The sequence below is a fragment of the Ischnura elegans genome, chromosome 3, assembly GCF_921293095.1.
Source record: "Ischnura elegans chromosome 3, ioIscEleg1.1, whole genome shotgun sequence".
NCBI lineage: Eukaryota > Metazoa > Arthropoda > Insecta > Odonata > Coenagrionidae > Ischnura > Ischnura elegans.
In genome coordinates, this window is record NC_060248.1 from 68,770,307 (window position 1) to 68,790,970 (window position 20,664).

Consider the following 20,664-nt stretch of genomic DNA (forward strand, 5'->3'; position numbering starts at 1 on the left):
TCGAAATCTTGTGGGAGAGAGGTACTTAAAGAGGAAGATAGATATAGATATTTTGGTGTGCAGTAAGGGTTTGGTCCCGTTTGAAGTTCAGAAGAACGGGTATTGATTTGAATCGGTGGGGGTTGCAGCAGACTTTGTTCCTTCACTAATGTATAGGAGAATATGTTGTCGCTAAGCACACTTGTGATTATACACCTGCTGTTATTTAATTTGCGTGGATATAAATAATAACTATTATCTGTTCATTTTATCTCTGCGGGTCAACTTTCGTGAGATCCCGGACACTCTCGGAGGGCCTCGCTGAAGGGGAAGGGGTAGTACCGAGAGAGAGAGAGCAGGAGCGACCTTAACGTTGCCAAATGTACATAGCCGCCCTTGTGTCTCACTGAAAAGGTGTGACTCACACGTGGCCACAGATATTTTGGGCCCGGCGGCGAAACAATGCATACAATGTATTGAGAATAATCCCATCTCAGAAGCCAGGATATTGTCCGCTAAATGCGAGACCGCTGGTGAAAGGCATACATAGGCGTAACATTCTTAAAAACGGGGAGTGCAAGGGAAAAGGATTTGGCAACACAGCTAGCAGATTCACGAAGTTGACACGACGGAGGTCTGAGAGCGACTGACGTTCCGAAGTGCTAGACCACGCCTACTGTCTGCTGATTGGCAGAGGGAAAGTCACGAGTAGATAAACTTTCCCTCCTCTCACCCCAACTCGGTTAAGCCACACCAGCTCACCCGCAAAGATAAAGTGAACAGATAATAACATTTAGTACTCTCAGTAAAACATAGTTTCGCCCACAATCCCATATCTTCATTCACCTTGTTTACGAAAAATTATTTTATCAAGTTCTATTGTCTAATATAAAATCATTGTACTTCTGGTGAGTATTTAAATACAACAGTGATATCTGAAGATACATTCGTGGCTGAAAATGACGTACACCTTCACATTTCACCAATCCGTCCATTATATTGATCAAATTTTAAACGTTGACATTTAACATCAATATTTAACAAAGGAAGTCCCTGTTAAAATATACATTTAGCCAAATTTCTAAGGCCTTTTACGTACACGTAAGGCCTTTCAACCAGGTATTTTAGATAACCAAGCAAGTTTTGGTGTTATAGCAACATTTTTACGGGAAACTTTTTTTAACTTTTCAGTCTTTTTTATATTTCAGGCAATAGCCTTATCTCTTTTAAGTAATGGTAAATATTTTCTTATGTATTCAACTCCAAAATTTTATTCGAGTATTTTATAAAATCAAATAAGCTGTTATAGCAAGAAGTCTATTGAAAGCTTTTTTGAGATCGGTCGTTTTATATAATAGAACAATATCTTTATTTAATTTATGAAATGCTTCTTATTTTCCTGCGTACTCAAACTCATTTGCTATTATTTTTCGTTTACCTCCGAGCACGAACAGGTCGTCGAGTTTTCATCGCTAAGAGAGAGTGAAGGAAACTCAAGATATTTTCCCTTCCGCATCCGCCAAAGATACGTGATAGGTGAAAGAAGAAAGGGTAAGGAAGTAAAGGGAAGAGGAGATATAGTAAATAAAACTGGAGTGGAGGGGTAAACCGCGTCTCAGAGATATATCTTTCTCTCCATGCATTTCAGAGCCTACTGTGATGGATTATCTTGAATGGATTGAGCATTTTTCGAGCAAGGAAACAATTTGAATAATGAAACTTTTTTCCTTGTCTCTTTTTCCTTTTTCAACCGTTCCCCTTTACTGACCCGAGATCAAGGGAACATAATAGTCGGCGAGAAAAGACTTTCAGGCTCAATTGTAATCTAAACTCGGAAACCAAGAGACCGATGATGTTTTACTTATGTTATGACGATAATAATATCTTGCCCAAACGATCAGAAAATAGATTAGGATGAAACCCTCATTTATTTACATATCTAACGAATTTTGAATGGTAGATAATTTCTTTTTAAGCCTCTTAATGTTGGTGAAGTTCAAATAGATTGTGTTATTTCCAAAATATATTATGTTTGAGCCGCAAAACAGTGATGGTATCTCGATTAAATTTCATTTTCATTTCATGTTGCCTCGCTTAAGCATGTTAAGCAAAAATATTTAAATTGTACCTACTTTCAATTATTAGTCCCTTAATTAGAAGGAGAAAAATTAGAGTGTAAAATGAGATAAAAATGAAAAGTGTAAAAAAACTAAATATCAATTATAGTGATTTACTTTTATTAAAATTTGCTAATTCATTTCCACTTTAGTAAACATACGTGAAAAGCGCAAAAACAATATTTACTATTTATTTCAATATTCAACAGATCTTTATTTTTTCAGTGTGATTTACTATCAATATAATCTATTCATCTCTAATGGCTGCATAGTGGATTAAATTTGATAAAAGATAATTATTTTTGAGAGATCATTGAGCATTGAAAAATCCTTATTTGAGGCAATATAACTTTGCAAATATGTATCCAACCTTGCTAAACTATGAAGTTTTTTCCAAAATAAAAATGCATATTCTATTGCAGTCAAGAATAAAGATTATCGCGGTTCAACCTTCCATGATTCAATTTTTCAACGTTACGCAGGAGAAATAAGAGTCATACTCAAGCATCGACATCCTATAGGTTATAGGAAACTGCATACACTTGTGTTAAATTAATTGCATATCTTGCAGGATACGAGATATTTTCATGTTATTTTTTCTATTATGTTCTTATTATTTTTTATTCTAGTCTCCTCTTCGCTTCCGGTCTTAAGAACTCGCTACTTTATCGTAAAATATTAGTTTGTAAAAATGAATTCATTTGTTTCGTAGGATTTTTAATACGAAATCTGAGGAGAGAGGCGAAACAGTAGACCTCTCATGGGAAACCGGATGAAGCTGGCAGACTTGTCTCCTTACTTTGGTCTGAAGCCTCGTATATGTCTATTCTCGCTTAAAATATACTCTATTTATGGGAATTTTCGCAGGTTATAAGTCCAGATGTTGTCACTTTCACCTGTATTTTATATATACCTGTGTTCATCAAGCCAAGCAAAATTTTCATTTCCAGTTAACCCAACTTCACAAGCACATATCGGCGTCAATTTTTGTATCATAGTAACGTTCACGCATCCTGAGTACAGTTAAAAACGTATGTGGAGCAAAATATACCGTTCTTGAAATTGACTTGTGATTCCTCATACCCTTGTAGTATAATTGAATTAAATTTTAAAATATTCCTTTGGAAAAATCTGCACTATAACAAGAAAGCAATACTACCTGCATGCAGACTACTCGAGCTAAAATTGAGTCATATGAGTCTGAGCCCACGATAAAAGGTCTGATGGATATAATTTTATCACTGCTTGCAAATTACATTCTCACCATATTTCTGGCTGTAATGCTGATGGAGGATATTGATGATTGAATGAACGGTAATGGTGAGAAACGAGTACATGTATCAATTGATGTGGAAAGAAAGGAAACTGTGGTGCACCATATGCTAAGATAGACTCAGTGGAATGGATATGTTATGAGGCACAGTAATTACTAGGGAGACTAAATGGTAAGAAAAATTGATGACAGAGTATCTCAAAGAAGACCAAGATAAAATTACGAACTACCTTGAGATAAGAAAAAAGCACTAAATCATATTAATCCTAGGATTAAGATTCATTGAAGTTACTGCGAATTCTTATAAATATTTTACATGAAATTGAAATAAAGCTTATGGGTAAACCCGCGTCTTGTGGCTTTAAAGTCAACGTTTCTTCCCCTCTGCCGGGGACCTCTTCAGGACTTATATGTAAATAATGTGTTAATTAATACATATTTCAACTCATGAATGCATTAAATACGTTTTATTACGAGTTCTTCTTTATTTCCGAACACAGTGCCCTGAAGGAGGCAACGGACGTTGCCCTCTCCATGAACACGACCTTCGACCTCCTGAGCCTGATTGGTCTCCGGAGGGAGGACCGCAGCTTCCACCCTTCCCTTCGCCGGCCGCCGCCCCTGGCCAGGGCCCTCTGGCGCAGCATCGCCAACATATCCTCGGGCGTCCTCAACCGGGCGCCGCTCTCCTCGACCGAGGCCTCCGCCTCCTTCGGCGTCTTCCCCAACCCCAGGCGCCGGCGTCGGCGACTCCGCACCGTCTATCGCGTCGTCACGGCGCTCGCGCCCCCATTTGTCATGGCCTCCAAGAGCGAGCCGAAAATACCTCCTTCGTCCACCAGAAGGCATTATAGGTGAGCGCATATTACAGATCGTCCCCTTAATATAAATCATCAACAAATACACATGAACTCTATAAAAAAAATACTTTGGGTACTAAATAAGTTTGAGGTTGATGAGTTTTCTCAGCTCCAGTTAAATCAAGACAGGAAGATATACTGACGTAGACATAATTATTTATGATTCTTATAATGAAATATTTCTGTTTATTGGAAATGGTTGTCATTTTTTTAAGGAAAAATATATTAATTATCAAAACTTTTGCATCCCCTTCAAGTAAATTACTAAACAACATGCCGAACTTCTATTAGAATTCTCATGGACTCGGTGTTTCAAGTTGATGAGTTTCACCAGTGACGACAAAGGCAAATCATGAGTAGAAATTGATGTTGACATGGTTCGTTTGGCATTTTGAATTCTTATTTTTCTTTTTGTTGCTAGCAGCCTATCGTATTTCTAAGAAAAGGATAGCCCGAGAGCAAATTTCATTAGAAAATAAAACCTCTAAGACTAATATTTCGACCGTCTCTGGGATTCATCTCCGAATTAGAGGATTTAATTGTATTTTTACAACTCGAGCCATGTTTAAAATGAAAATTCGGATGTCCTCTTTTCGCCGGTGTGATAACATTTCACTCCAGTGAGTGGTTCCGGTGTTTTCAGAGTAGATTTTCTGGCTTCTGAAGTCTGGTGGAAGGGATCACACTTCTTGCCTCAAGTCTGGCATTCATCACTTTCTGACCCCTCTGTCCCTTCCCTTAACTGTTGCCATAATTGATCAAAATATTAGTATCGAATATTTGATATCCAATCAAAGTATGTTTCTAATAATAATAGTTTCATCATAAATAATTCTTCTTCATTCCTTCGAAATATGTTAGTATAATCAATTTATATTTACATGGCGTTCACCTGACTGTATGATGTCACATTTTGTTGGAAACTTAGGAATAAGCCAAAGTAGTAGCTTTTGTTTTGTGTAATATGTAGGTAATATAATGACGTAGAAGCATCTAAAATATTGAGCTAAATATTTATAAATGTGCTATTGCATCATATACTTCCTTCGTTTATAATATATTTCACCTTTGAATAGCACCTAATGTATATCCTTGCTGTTCCTAAAAATGGTATGCTATCTGTACTTAACGTAGTATGCATGTGAAATTTTACGAAAATTTCTAGTGTATGCCCACTTCAATCAAATTAACAGAACTATTTGATGCGTCGTCTTCAGGTACTGCGATCCATTGAGCATATAGATACGATAATATTTTGTATCATTTCATCATGCGATTTTCCACATTTCGCCTCGTGCCATTGAATCAATTTAATTTGTGGTAAGTTTGGTTAAATAGGGGTTCTTCGCAGTTGCTTTTAAAGGCCGTGTTTTCCGCACCAATAGGAAGTGCCTGAGGGGTGTAGTGTGCCACCGGGTGAGCTCGAGCGTAGACCCGGAGGCCCTAGCCGCGGCCTTCGCCAGGCTCGACTCACGCGGCCGACTGCGCAGGGGCCCCCCGTCGGGCGGCTCCCCCCCAACCCACTCCACGCAGCCACCCATCGACCTGCTCCTCAACACCACGTGCTGCTACGGGTTTGCCATCGACCTTCTCGCGGACGTGGCTTCCCACTTGAGGTTCGAGTTCCACCTCTACCTCGTCCCGGACGGTGCCTTCGGATCCCAGGTAGGTGCGGGGAAACCTGTCAGTTAGCAAGGCTGTAGCGATGAAACGTTCATGCAAGATACAGTCCTGCTACTCATATTCAACTAAAATATTCTCTTCTCCTACATTACTTACATTGTGATTGTGCAGCACATAGCAATATCAATATATTTTAGATGGCGGAATTGGTTTTATAGTTTGCAGGAGTTTTTGCAGATTACAAAAACCTCGTTAATTTTGGTGATATAAAAAATGTTACATGCAAATAGTATGGAATATATTCTGGTTCCTTGTGACAATATTTCAAGTTATGGAAACGGAAACTGCGGGAATACCAGTATGGGCAAGGTTATTTTGCGCGCAAAGAACGGGTACTTCTTTGAGAATAGAATACCATAAATAAAAGGGCTTCTTAAGTATATGATCGGACGTAAAAATAAACGTTCTACCTTATGCTCTATGTTGCACTGAAATTGGTTCCATCGTTTAAACAATATTTGTTTTTACCCTAGACTTTATTGTCTTGCTTTTTTTACTGGTAGTAAGCTTACCTCTTCCCAATAGTTCACCCGAAACACTTTATCCCATCCAAATCCCATCCCTATCTATTTTTTTCCAGGCTACAGCCTTGCTCCTCGGTAACTGTTGATAATAGATTTGCAAATCCGACGTAGCAGTTGATAATGGCAGTTAATATTAATAACAGCTGATGTGAATGATTGGGAAATTTTGTAGGATACAAGGAAACGAAAGCCAGTATGCAAATGTGAGTTTTTAAATATTCAATTACGCCTGCACATTTGCTACCTTTACCCGTAACTATTACGTGAACTTTGACTGAATTTGACTTTCTTACCTAGTGGCGAGGCCACAAAAAGTTCCTCCACAGTATTCGCTGGAAAGTGTTACACCATTTCTACCCAGAAAACGGCTTGCGATTGTGAATATATTTAGGCAAGTTGCTCCCATGATTGCCTTTAGTAATCCAGTGAAATATTTTGGTGATACATCAACAATTTTCTTCAAAATGACCCGTAGCCATACAGTGGGTGGTAACGAAGTGAGAATCTAATTTTGCTCTATTTCTTCGGGTGACCTTGGGAGAAAGGATGAGTCTTCAGGCCAAACGTATTTTATGAGGATGGAGAGTTAAAATAATCTACACAATTCCCTTTCCTGTTTACTTTTATGATTCTTTCATGTCATTAACAGATAGTAGGCGTCCATGTTGACTTTCCGTTTCGCACCCGTCTCTTTCCGTCAGCGGACTCATTTCAACAGGCTTCAAAAATAAACTAATTAGTGGACGAAGTTATTGCAAGCTTCTACAGCGTATTTGTTACAGTTCGACAGCTCATACGAGTGGAGGTTTTCTTCAAGAACCTCATATACTCAGATTGGTAGGCTGTATCCATATGGCTACAATGGGCGGAAATGTTTTAACCTTTTCAGTCAGATATTTTTGCTCTGCATTGATAAAAATAATTCTTACCGGTATTTAACCTTACTTATGTTGTCATGAGCACTTTGCCAAAAAGATTGGGTATTTTTCGCGAAGTAAATTTTATGGTCTACATATTTGTATAATTATGGACAAGTATACGCATCGGAAAGGTAAAATCCCCTGAGAGTCATGTCCATTTTAATGGACACTTGACTGAAAGACTTTAACCATGCACAATTGTTATTTTTACGATACACAGGTGAAGGACAAGTTGAAAGATGACAGTAGCGGGCGGAGGACGCGGGGAAGGCGGTCGTCCCATCAGCGCGGGGAAACGCCCGAGGATGAGGAGAAGTGGGATGGGATCATGGGTGACCTGATATCCGGGGCGGCGCACATGGCCTTCGCCCCGCTCTCCGTGTCCGCGGCCCGCGAGAGGGTGGTCCACTTCTCGGTGCCCTTCTACTACGGCGGCGGCGTCTCCTTCCTCGCGTCGACGGTGCCGCCACCCACGGCGCCGCCCGGCACCTCCCCGCCGCTCATGAGCAACCCGCCCCTGCTCGGCTTCCTGCTGCCCTTCAGTCCCGGCCTCTGGGCCGTAGCCATCGCTTCCCTCCACTTCACGGCGCTGGCCGTCGCCACCTTCGAGTGGCTCTCGCCCTTTGGCCTCAATCCGTGGGGAAGGAGGAGGTCGCGCAACTTCGGCTTGGCCTCTGCGCTTTGGGTCCTCTGGGCCCTGCTATGTGGACATCTTGTTGCTTTCAAGGTCAGCCAACGTTAGTTTGGAGCTAATTTTTTTTTATTCTTATTTTGGAATCTTCCTTCCTTATAGACGTATTTTTTACTTTTACGCCATTAATAAGATCTCTCTCTTTTTCTTATGCGTTTTATTTATTTATTCATTCCTGTACCCCAGAAAACAACACCATTGTCCTTTAACATCAAGATTTTTAACTTAATAATTTAATGGTGAAACAAAATCCTGTTGGTATTTTCCACAAACTTTTTATTATTAGCTGTCAACTAGTTTTGACGTCTATACCATCATTATTAAGACTAACAATTAGTCTTGACAATGACGGTACTAACAATTAGTCTTGATAATTATGGTATAGACGTCAAAACTAGTTGACAGCTAATTATAAAAAGTTTGTGGAACATTACTGGGTTTTTTTCACCATCAACATTTCATCGTTCCACCAAGTAACGCCCAAATCAGTTGATTTTATTAATAATTTAACGTTCACGAACATCCATGCCCTGGATAGGGGCAATCCACCCAGTTAGGACTTAAACCCACATTCTATTGTACGCCAGGCAAGGACTTTACCCTGCTGCCACTAATGTTGGCAATTATTTGAGTCAACTGCCTGGGTTCAAGTCATCTATATTATTAAGTCACGGTAACTTGTATAAATATAATGGCACCAAATTTCATCAATTAAATAAGATACTGAAAATATTAATTATTTACTTTCTTTTAGGCAGTATTTTACTATTATTACCAATAAAAAACAATCACAGATACTGGCAAAAATGGTTTAGGGGGCTACACAGGACATACCTTCTCTCTGCCAGTTATTAAATTCATACATTCATGTCATACTCTATAGAATGCCATCTGCAAAAAAATATTTTTCCATTTCAAATTTCATACATTTGAAATTCTTGCCTACATTTTATTTGGCTTGTGTTAGACAAAGGTACAGAGAGTGTTTTATTTCAAATAGATATCATGTCCTTAATGCTCTTCCTAGCCCCACTTTGATTTTCTTCCCAATCCATGAGCACAGCAGATATTTTTTACTTAATATGTCACTCATCAAATTAATTAGTGGTGCATGGGGCATAAATTTAGTCAGGTCAAAGTGTACACGTAGTGTAAAATGGAAAGAAAGTTAAGGAATGATATAAATATCTCCCCCTTGAAGTACCATGTATTTTGACATGTCCAGTCCAGCAATTAGCAGCCTTGTATTTTGAACTAATACAATTCATTACATTTAGCGAAAATTATTAATTACAACTCTCTATTCAAACATGATATGATTAAAATATTAATGCAATTGCCTCAACCTAAACTAACTAACCTTTGATTATTGCTCAAGGATGATCAGTGGTGTCATGGTGCCAGAACACCATTCCGGCACTGGATAACAGAAGACATAATATTCAAGTAACACTTTTATCAATTTTGTTGCCTCAAAATTCCTAATTTATACATTCCAAAACAAAAAATTTAGTTGGAAAATTAAAAAATTAATTGTAATAAAAAACGCGCACAGAGTAATATTTCACTTCTAAAGAAAGTTGAGGACAGTGCGTTCTGCCACTGCTAATTTTGCCATGACGTCACTGAGGATGATAGCACTATTTTCTCCAGATATGCTTTATATATATGTACTATATATTTTGGAAAATTAATGAATGTTGGATTTTTATGAATTTGACTTTTTTTAATTGTATTTTATTTCCTTATGAACAGGCTCCTAAGTCTTGGCCTAATAAGTTTCTCATCAATGTTTGGGGAGGATTTTCAGTCATCTTTGTGGCCTCATACACAGCTCACATTGCAGCTCTCATTGCTGGCCTTTTCTTCCGGCCTACAGTTACTGATTATAATGATAAACGAGTAAGTAGTATTCCTTATTTCTTCAACTGTCCTGTACTTGTATATAAAAACCACAAAGAATAACATCCCCCTTTTTGATCTCAGAATATTTTCATGAGCATGTTGATCCAGTAATAAGTACATGATTCTCTTAACATCCACAAATGATTTTATGAAAAGCTAGAAAAATAAGAGTGTCAATAAAAAAATTATTCAATGTTAAAAATAAATTTGTTTATTAAATTTTTTATGTGGTAAAAATATTTTATCCCTGTGTACTCTCTTCATTTTCATGATTTTTACAGCTATTGCAATTAAGAGTAGGAGCTCCACGATCATCTGCTGTGGAATACTATGTACAGAAAGCTAACTATGAACTGTACCAGCACATTCAAGATACTCCAGTTTCTGACATCGAAGAAGGAATTCGTAGACTAAGGTATGCATGACAATAGCTGCTTCTCATGAAAAATATTTACCATGTGTTATTTCATAAAGGATAAAAATAGGTATTCAATGAATTGATGAGTGGAGCCTTATATAGCAGATATTGATAATTTAGTTAAGAAGTTAACTTTCAGATATAGATATTGGTCTGCTTATGAAAAATGTTCTCTTTGATGTTTGCTGTTCTTTGATTCATTACTGGTATGGAGTACAATGGTATTTGGTATTTAATGTGAAGGATGGAATGACTTTACATTTCTCCCTCTTTGGTTGATATTTCCCATTGTTGTTGCCCTTTTAAAATGTTTGCTATCAACTGGACATGCTTTATCTTATCAGTTTAAGAGCCCTGTGTTCTACTATAGTTGTTAACATCACATTAAAGTTAACATATCTGTGCTTGCATACTTAAAAAGATAAGAATAATTTTAGAGTGTACTCTTGGATATTACCTATTATAATCATTTATGCCATTTGAACTGAAAACTTACAAATACACTTGGTGCAACATTGCAATTTTAATATTTCATGTAATTCATTTATACAACCAAAATCTTAGTCCAACATGGTTAAAATATTTATCACTCCACAGAGATGGATCATTGGATGTCCTGATGGGAGATTCAGCGATTCTTGACTATTATAGAGGCAGTGACCCCGGCTGTACTTTAGTAAAAAGAGGAATTATTACAAATGAGGATACTTACGCTGTAGCCATGTCTAAGAATTTTCCATTGAAGGTGAGGGTTCTGAAGAAAATAATCTGATCCAATTTATTTAATATAAAATGAAATATGTATTGCCTAAATCATGAAAATATTTTAGATTATTACTTTGCTAATTTTATGAAGTTTGGTTTCATGCATGTGCATATTCCATTTTTATTGTTCTACCAAAAATGTCATTTAATGCTAATTATTTTTACTTATCTTGCATACAGTGATTGGTGTATCATTAGCAGTTTTAATGAAAATCCTATTTTATTTAAAATAGCAAGAATGTATTAAATTGACTTAAATCACATATTCTCATAGTAATGACTATATATGAGTGGTGTATATTTACATAGGTGGATTCAGAAGTCCGGGGGGCAGATTTAGGGGTCAGGGGCAAGTGCTCCCCAGAAACTTTAACAATAGACAGGATTTTTAATATGATTACCATTACTTTCATTTTGTTTTGTATATTATGTAGCCTCAATCATTTAATATCATATGAATAACTTTGATATTAAAATAAAGAGAATATTTTGCACAGTAATCATTATATGTTGCTTTAAATCTCAAATATGAGGATACCATTTGGCTGTCAGACACTTTAGTGCAGTTGTGCCCTCCCCAGAAAATAATCTTGGATCCAGGGGCGCAGCTAGGAATTTAGTCTGGGAGGGGTTTTAGGCGCAACTAATACTGGGGTGTCTGGGGGTATGGCATACCCGCTAGGGTAAGCGGGAGTTGCGGGGGCCCTCCACAGAAAAATTTTAAGATAAATAGTGAGTTTTATAGCTTCCTGAGTGATATTTTATGAATTCTTACGCTATTCAATAAGTAATATTAATGCAATTAAGTATAATGGATTTAACTTGAAAAAATTTCTAAGCTCTGAGGGGGTTTTATCCCCCAAAACCCCCTCCTCACTGCGCCACTGCCTGGATCCGCCCTTGTATATGTATAGATGTACAATATACATAGCACAATAATTTAAGTATGACATTTATGACTGAGTTTCCCTTACATTCTGTAATTTTAAATTTCTCTCTTTTCATTATCAGAGAAGTATCACTGCCACAGTATCTGAATATGGTAGCAATGGCCATTTAGACATTCTCATGAGAAGGTGGTTTGGCCCACTTCCTTGTTTCCGTGGATCTGTTGGGGGTGGTGAAGATGAAATGGCTGCACCCCGTCCTTTAGGCATTGCTGCAGTTGCTGGTGTGTTCCTAATGTTGTGTGTAGGTGTTGGAGTGGCTTCAATTATCCTCTGTGGGGAGCATCTCTTCTACAGGCATTCATTGCCTGCCTTGCGTAAAAGACCTCATGATTCAGTCTGGAGATCAAGGAATCTAATGTTCTTCAGCCAGGTATGACAGCTTTTTCATTCAATTTGAAGTTTGATTCTAACTTGAAACAACATCAGTTATTTTACTATCATCCTCAAATTCTCCACAATTGCAATCCATCCCTAACCATTAGCTTAATATGAACAATAAGAAGTGAAAGTGTGCTCAGTCATGATCATTTTTTTGGAAAATTACTTAGTATGTATTTGTCCCTGGTAGCCCAATTTTTCATTGCCATAGTTGGCACGTATGACTTTAGAAAAGAATTCTTTTGTATTAGCTGGTCACAGTGAGTTGAGAATTTCATCAAATTTACTGCATTGGCTTCATGTGTCTTTACCGAAGGTTCTATTTGAAATATCAATAAATTTAATTTACAAACAATTATTATTTTCCAGTCGAACCTCTTTAGCCTCTTCAGTACATAGTAAGTCTTCCCTTCTACTAAAAAAAATTAGGTTCCTGTTTTCTTCCCATAAGAATAATATTATGCATATGCATTGTCATCCTCTGTTAAATGAACCTACATAGTTACTGAAAATATTTTGTGGAACAAAGGAATTTTTTAGTCCTGAGCCTGTTTTCTACCTCTTTAGAAAGAAATAATGATGTATACATGTAGATGCATTATTTAAGTCCTCTTTATCACTGATGTGATTTGCAACGGATCCATTTCGAAGTACATAGCTGGTAATGCTAATAGAAGAAGTCAGTCTGAATACTTGTGCAGTTTAAGGGTGTTTTTCATTTTATTGTCATCGCAAAAACCAGATTTTTTCTGATAATGGAATAGGATGATGCTGGTAATTTTTCAAATCTTTAATATCTGCTCATCAACAAGAATATTCATCTAAAATTTTAGCTAGGGCTCTAAAGGTATCTACTGAGTAGCACTCCATCATTTGAATTCTTCTGTGAATGCAGCTTTGCAGCCTTCGACTAGCAAGCTGGGGAATTTGTTGCCACTTAGTAATGTGTACTCCCCCATTCCCACACCATACACTTTTTGTATTAAATTTGATACAATAGTGCTATGCCATCCCTAACTCTCCAGGGACTACCTTATCTTTCGCTTCTTGAATTTGACTTCAAATATTGCATCATGATTGATGGCACAAGTTATTCTTCGAAATTAGTAACTATAATGGTTTACTGAGAATGTTATTGATTGATGGCATATAGCCCTTTCAAATCTATTCTAGGTGAGCATTCTACTGTCAGCCGAATATTTGGAGCCTAGTCCACTACTTTCCATTTTTTAGAGAGGAGGCTCAATATCTTTTGTGCAATTCACCTAAAGGTCCTCTTTTTCGTCCCTTCCAAAGTCAGTTTCCATGGCATGAAAGAATCAAGGAATTGTTTTTTGGCCCAAGATGGAGAGAAAAATTCCTTCTTTTATTCACTGGGATAGAATTAATAATTTTCAATTTTACTAAATGACATGTCTAAAGATTAATGGTGTACACAAAGTCTTGAGAATTTATGATGATACTTAATACATATTTTATTGCAATAGTAATATATGAATTTAATAAAATTTTATTGAGCTATGTCAAATTAATTATTCTATATAAAATACTATTCTTTTAGTAATAATATATTATTGTCATTTTACAGAAACTGTACAGATTTATTAACTGTGTAGAATTGGTGTCACCTCATCATGCTGCCCGAGAGTTGGTTCACACACTTCGGCAAGGACAAATCACATCTTTATTCCAGAAGAGTGTCAAGAGGGTGAGTGCTCAATGAATATACATAGTTAGTTTTTTGATTTCTCAAGTAATCTATTTTTTGTCCATTTTGAGTTGGGGAAATGATCTACACTTAATTTTATGAACCTTTTCCTATGCTATTTCTCCCTTGATTTGCTTCCACCATCAATGGATTACTTGCTCTCTTAGTAATAAAATTATTTGAAATACATATTAAATTTTAAGGATATTGCTACAAATTATTGCATTAATAATTCTGTTCCTCATAGGTAAAGGACACTATGCCTGCATTCCTAATTTTTCAGGAAAGCAATTTTAAGATTTTTTTTCAAATGTAACCTGTAATTGAAATAATTATTTGTTTTTCCTGGAGAACAATTGCAGTAAAGTTTTCCTGGGTTTTGCACCGGGTCAGGTCCTCCATATCTCCTTCCAACATTTTGATGGACGAGTCGTTCATCGAAATGTTAGAAAGAGATATGGAGGACCTAACCCGATGCAAAACCCGAGAAAACTTTACTGTAACCTGTAATTACTAGTAGGCTAGGTTACTACACCAATAGCATTGTGATATAAAAATGTCGTAAACTTGTTGCCTAGCCTTCTTGTAACCATGGTTCAATTTTTGAAAGATCTTTAAACTGCTCTCCTGAAAAATTAGGAAAACAGATGTAGTGTTCTTTACCTCTGAGGTACAGCAGCAGAGTTTTTATTAAGTTCATAATGATATAAATACGTTAACAAATGACCATATATCTTCGAGGGAAGTCCTTAAACTTCTTCGTTAAAACTTTCACGGGTGCTCGTCATTATGATTAAAAACTTTCGGGCTATGTCGCCGCGTCAATTCTTTAGGTGGCCCCAACGTTTCCCGACCGATGCTGGTCGGACGACAACATAAAGTTTACAATGGAGGTGGAGGAAGACGGAAAACTTCCATTCTTGGACGTTCTCATGGAAAAGAAGACGGATGGAACATTGGGGCATACACTGTATCGAAAACCAACAGCAACAAGTCGGTACCGGCACGCTTTATCTCACCATCACCCAGCCCAAATAAATGGAGTGGTCAACACCTTGATTCACTGCTCCTATGCGATAAGTGACCAGAATAACTTTGCTGAAGAGAGACGGAAGCTAGAGGCTATTCTACGGGGAAATGGATTCGACGACAAAGTTATCTCTCGCACATTTAATAAAGTCATCAAATAGAACGAAATCAAAAACAACACTGCAGAAGCCGCGAATTCATCCACAAATGACCTCAGCAACCAGAAGTGCACCTTCCTGTCATACATTAAGGGGACGACTGACGTAATAGGAAATATCCTACGAAAATTCCAGATAAGGACAATCTTCTCGCCTCACATACAGATAAAACATCTCCCAAACACCGTCAAGGATAGAACTCCACTACAAGTGGAAGGGGTCTACCAAATTCCTTGCCAGATCAGCGGGAAGAACTATATCAGCGAAAAAGGCAGGTCAGTCAAAACATGCCTTGAAGAGCACGCAAGAGCAATTCGACTGGGACAATCAACCAAGTCCGCGGCAGCCAAACATGCAGCGCTTGGCCACACAATAGACCTCAAGGAAGCCAAAATCCTTGCAAAAGTTAAAGGTTTTAAACAAAGACTCGTCCGAGAAGCTATTGAAATATCCAAAGAAGAAAAGAACAATTTTAACAGGGATACCGGCATTAAAATTAGCCGTACTTGGCAACCCGTGGTGAGAAAAAACAAGCAGCAACCCACTCCTCCAACCTCCCGCTCCCCTCCCCCCACCAACTGACAAGATACCTATATAATAGATTTTAAATTCTCATCTCTTCATAATCCCTTGAAAAAGCGATCAGCATCGGTCGGGAAACGTTGGGGCCACCCAAAGAATTGACGTGGCGACATAGCCCAAAAGTTTTAAATCATAATGTCCTTAAACTTTTTTACCTCCATCATCAAACACATATATGAAGACTACTTTTTTATCATGTCTAAAATAGTTAAACATCCTAAGCTTAAATGACACGGTAAGAATTTAATTTCTCTTCTTTGTCATTTTTTGCATGAATTTTACATTTACTGTAAGATGTTTAATACTTTATTCCCACTTGCTGAGAATTATGTATTTAATGAAAAATTGCTTTCTCCTAGAAGGAACATGAACAAAGGCGCAGAAGAAAGAGTAAGGCTCAGTTTTTTGAGATGATCCAGGAAATAAGGCGGTGAGTAGGAATTTCTAATGCAATAATGTTTTAATAATGGATCAGATATAATCAAGGACATTCAAATGTATAGGATGGGAGGGAGCAAAACCCCTCCTAGCCTTAATTCTTAGCTGCGCCCCTGATCTCAGATACTCTATAATCAGGTTCCCATCGTTGGCAGGGGCCTTTGATCAAATCCCTTCTTCCATTTTTTGCGATCAATATTGAACCATATACTGCTTCAAACTATAAAAAAGAGTTGGGAGAAGTCAGTAATTGAAAGCCTGCAGATATACACATAAATCCTATGGGACCAAAAAATCAGGATTTTTTCATTTTCTGTTCATCTATATAATCAATCCCAAGTGATCTGCTAGTAGTGAAATGGCCAAATAGTTATTTAAAAGTTACAATAAGCAGCACCATCCTTGTATAGAAAGTCATTACAGTCTGAGTGCCACTTGGTTTGGGCTGGGGAGGAAAAGTATGTAGTCTGAGTCATTGAGTCATGCTTGGGCATTGTCTTGGGCAAAGTCTTAGAAAACTGCATCCTATGCAAAATTTTTGAAGATATGCATTGCTAAATTTCAATCAATGCATTGAATCCTTTTCATGATAGTAATTAGTTGATTTTATTCTTATTTGTCCTTTCCATAGGGTTCAACAAGAAGAAAAGCAAGTTGACCTAGCAGCTGCAACAACCTTAACTGTAGTACGTGAATGTGAGGAGACAAACCCCAATGTTCCCAATATGTACCCTAAGCCTCTAACCCTCTTGAGACAAACGGGTGCTCCTCCTGCCCTCCTCCCTGAGTTAATCAAGCAAACCCCATTGGCTGCATGCATAAGAAGCCACTTAGCCCAGCAGAGGAGTTTACAAGAATCCTCTTCAACAGAAGAGGATGATGATGAAGTAATGACTGTAATTGAAGAGCGTGACAATGATCCCATAGGTCGTGTTACAATTATGAGTGGTCGCATTCCTGAGGAAATTGAAGAAGTGGAGGAGGATGAAGAAGAGGCAGGAAAAATCGAAGAAAATGAGATTAATATTGAAGTTTCAACTACAGACAGCAAAACCCCTACGTGTGAATTAAGACGAAGGCCGCGAACTGTTTATTTTTCTCCATCTGTAGAATCAAGCAATAAGGAGGATGAGGAGGTTTTAGAGGAGGAAGTACCTAAAAGTACCTTTCAAAACTCTACTCAAATACTAGAAAGGTGGAGATTATCTGAGCGTCGCCTGAGGTTTCGTCTGGCATCTGCTCTCCGTGAATGTGAGGAATTGCGTCACCGAGTTCGTACCTTAGAAGCTACAGGAGTGTCAGCACCTGAAAATGCTTGTCATTCCACAGAGCCTCCATGATTATGATACAGCTGCTAAGTCATCGGGACTTCTTGATGATGAAAATTCTCCCAGGGAGACACTGAGGATTATTTCTAATGATTGAGCACCCACTCAGTAAATACAATGAGTTAGAAGGTGCTTCAAAGCTGTTAAAGTTTATTATCAATTCATGCTAAAATGGCAATTGGTTTTGTCCATTTTATCCATTAGAAGAATTTTAACATATTTCATCCTCTGAGAAACTCCCCCATCGAGTTTTTTTCATGTTAACAAGGCTGAATAGATGTGCTTAGAGAATACAGCCAGATATGGAGAAATAAGTGCTCTTCAAATTGATGGTAAATCATTGTTAAAGATTCTCAGCAAAAGATTTAGAATGAAAAGTATGGAAAAACCACATAATTTTATTCCTGGATTGAGATTATATTCTCACCATCGATTTACCAGAATTTTTATTCTGTTATTTAATGGCATGAAGTCACTGCAACTAATTTGCTTCGTCTTTATAAAAGTTTGTCATCTCTCTCAGTACACATTTATTTTGAATTTTTTCCAACCTTGTGGAGAAAAATTAATTCTGTCATTATCAACTAATAATTTTGCAGTTGATGGCCAAACTAAGAAAATTAAATTTTATGTATTCGTACATGTGAAGGTTTGTTCGTAACCTTGTTCAAATAATAATGAAAACGCACATAAACAGTTATTTTTTGTGATATAATACTGTTAGTGTATTATTTCTATGAGCCTTGTGTTCTATAAACATTGTATCAGTCTAAAGGGTTGTTTGGACCTCTACTGAGAGGGTACCCTTGACTGGTTTAGTCCTGAATGACTATGTTTAAAAAACACTGATACAATAAAGATTAACCAATGCACATGATATTATTAAAAGGACAGTGGCTTATTAGGTCTATAGTGTTTTAAATGGTGTTGAATAATTACATTTTAAATTGTTACCAATTTTGGTGATAAGCTATTAAACATTTCTTATAAAGCATGTGATGAACAGTAAAAACTCGTTTGGTCTATGGCCAATGAGAAGTTAGATATGATAAAATTGTAATACTCATGGTGCTTTCTTCATAAATAATCTAATTTAAATGCTATCTTATCAGTTTCTTTAAATTTTTAGCATCAATTCTGCCTTGCATTTTTTCAGATTTTTTTACTCCTATCAAGGGTTTATCATGAGTGATAAATAATTATATTTGGTGTCCACATTGTGTAAATTGTCCCTTTATAACAATAAACCCTATACAAATGTGATAATATATGGAAATTTTCATAGTACATAATTCACAATTAACTACATACAATTTTAAACTAGATTTTCCAAGAAAATCCAAGAGATACCTAGAATAAAAATTATTTCAACAAAATCAATTGAAAAATGATAAAACACATTGATTTATAACTCTTGTTATGTAATGAAGTTTAACGAGAGCTATTTCAAAATTTTAAGAGTGAAAATATTGTTAGGAAAACACCATTGTAGCTACACCGTGTTCATATATTTATAAGCTGAATCTTTGAAAACAGTTCCTTAAGCTGGTAGCTTACAATAGTATTAAGCTATTGATATACTTAGATGAGCAATATTATTTTAATCGAGTTTTGAATGATACATATTTCTTTATGATGTTTTACTTTTTGAAGTATGAGTAGAAGAACTTGGGAAAATCTGTAACACCAGATCACAGCAGTGATGAATTTGTAAAAGGAGTAAATAAAACTATAGCTATATTTTAACTAGGAAAATGACCAATTACCGAGTATTTTACTGTGTTGTAAATAAATAAATAGAAAGATATATTATTAGCAACAGATAATGCTTTTCACACTTCATAAAAGGTAGAAATGTACATATTCAAAACTAATGTGATGATTACTGATGTATTTGAATGAATAAATTTTAATTTTATTATACATATAAAATTTATGATTTTACAAAGATTACCTTTGAATAATTCATTGATACAATATACTGGTAAAAGTCAAGTGTGTCATTCTCATTTTTTCTACCTTTATATAAACCTTGTTAATTGGACTTGCTTCCATGGACATTGGGTAAGGGGGCAGCCAGGGAATTTGGCTTAGCGTCCATGTGGAGCCATCCCTGGATCACCCACCCTAACCCCAGTTAAACAGGGAGTGTTTCTCCCCTGGATATTTTATTTTTTATATAACCCTATCAGAGCTAATCACTTGTATTTTTTTATAGTGCTGAAATTTTTTATTCTTCAATTTTTTTGAGGATCTTCATCAACTTTTGTGGGTGGTGTCAGCCTTCTTATGGACATTGGCCCCTATAGCAACAGGAAAGCTAGCTTCAGGGTTGGTTTGAGTAAGTTTCTGAGAGGAAAGGAACACTATATGCCATAGTGACGTAGCCAGTAGCCAGGGGGGGGGGTCCAGGGGGTCCGAACCCCCCCCCCCCCGAAATTTAAAAACGCAATCATTTTCCTTCATAAAAGAAAACAAAGTATTGAAAAATCATGACGTTAATAAAGATTTCTTTGACAAATGAAGTTTTTTTTCGATTTTCGATGAAAAATGTTAAAATTTGTTAAAACCCTCTACTTAGAGAGTGCTGTTTTTCAGCAATTTTCACCCCTGGTTTTGGACCCCCCCCCGAATGAAATTCCTGGCTACGCCACTGCTATATGCACCATGTTGGCATCTTAGGAGCTGGTGAGCATTTGGGTGGTGGGCTTGCCGGTTCTATTGGTCATGATGCATAGTACCCAACTACCTAGCATCATCCATACTGATAAAGTCTACTTCTTGCTGAATACGTTAATTATCCTTTATAATTTTGGGATCACTTTTCCAATGACCATTGAGAAGCAAGGGGCTGAAGCAAGGCATGCATGTATGTATAGGTCCCAAGGCACTGCAAAAGTGAATGTAATCGAGGTCTTCAGACTCAGCAGGGTTGCTCTCCTGAGGCTAGGTCTTCAT

General features: G+C 37.0%; 1 protein-coding gene across 2 annotated transcripts in view; it reads left to right on the plus strand.

The window, feature by feature from the left end:
• Positions 1-19,629, plus strand: part of LOC124155987 — a 74,414-nt gene extending 54,785 nt beyond the window's left edge. The window contains exons 6-15 of one of the 2 annotated variants that reach the window (XM_046530239.1): positions 3,870-4,223; positions 5,615-5,894; positions 7,577-8,083; positions 9,803-9,949; positions 10,234-10,367; positions 10,968-11,115; positions 12,147-12,455; positions 14,052-14,171; positions 16,300-16,370; positions 17,010-19,629. In XM_046530239.1, coding sequence (XP_046386195.1) covers positions 3,870-4,223; positions 5,615-5,894; positions 7,577-8,083; positions 9,803-9,949; positions 10,234-10,367; positions 10,968-11,115; positions 12,147-12,455; positions 14,052-14,171; positions 16,300-16,370; positions 17,010-17,718 — 2,779 coding nt within the window. In that variant the 3' untranslated portion in view covers positions 17,719-19,629. The remainder of the gene's footprint in view (positions 1-3,869; positions 4,224-5,614; positions 5,895-7,576; positions 8,084-9,802; positions 9,950-10,233; positions 10,368-10,967; positions 11,116-12,146; positions 12,456-14,051; positions 14,172-16,299; positions 16,371-17,009) is intronic. The other variant, XM_046530240.1, reaches the window with a different exon arrangement.
• The last annotated feature ends 1,035 nt before the right edge of the window (positions 19,630-20,664 follow it).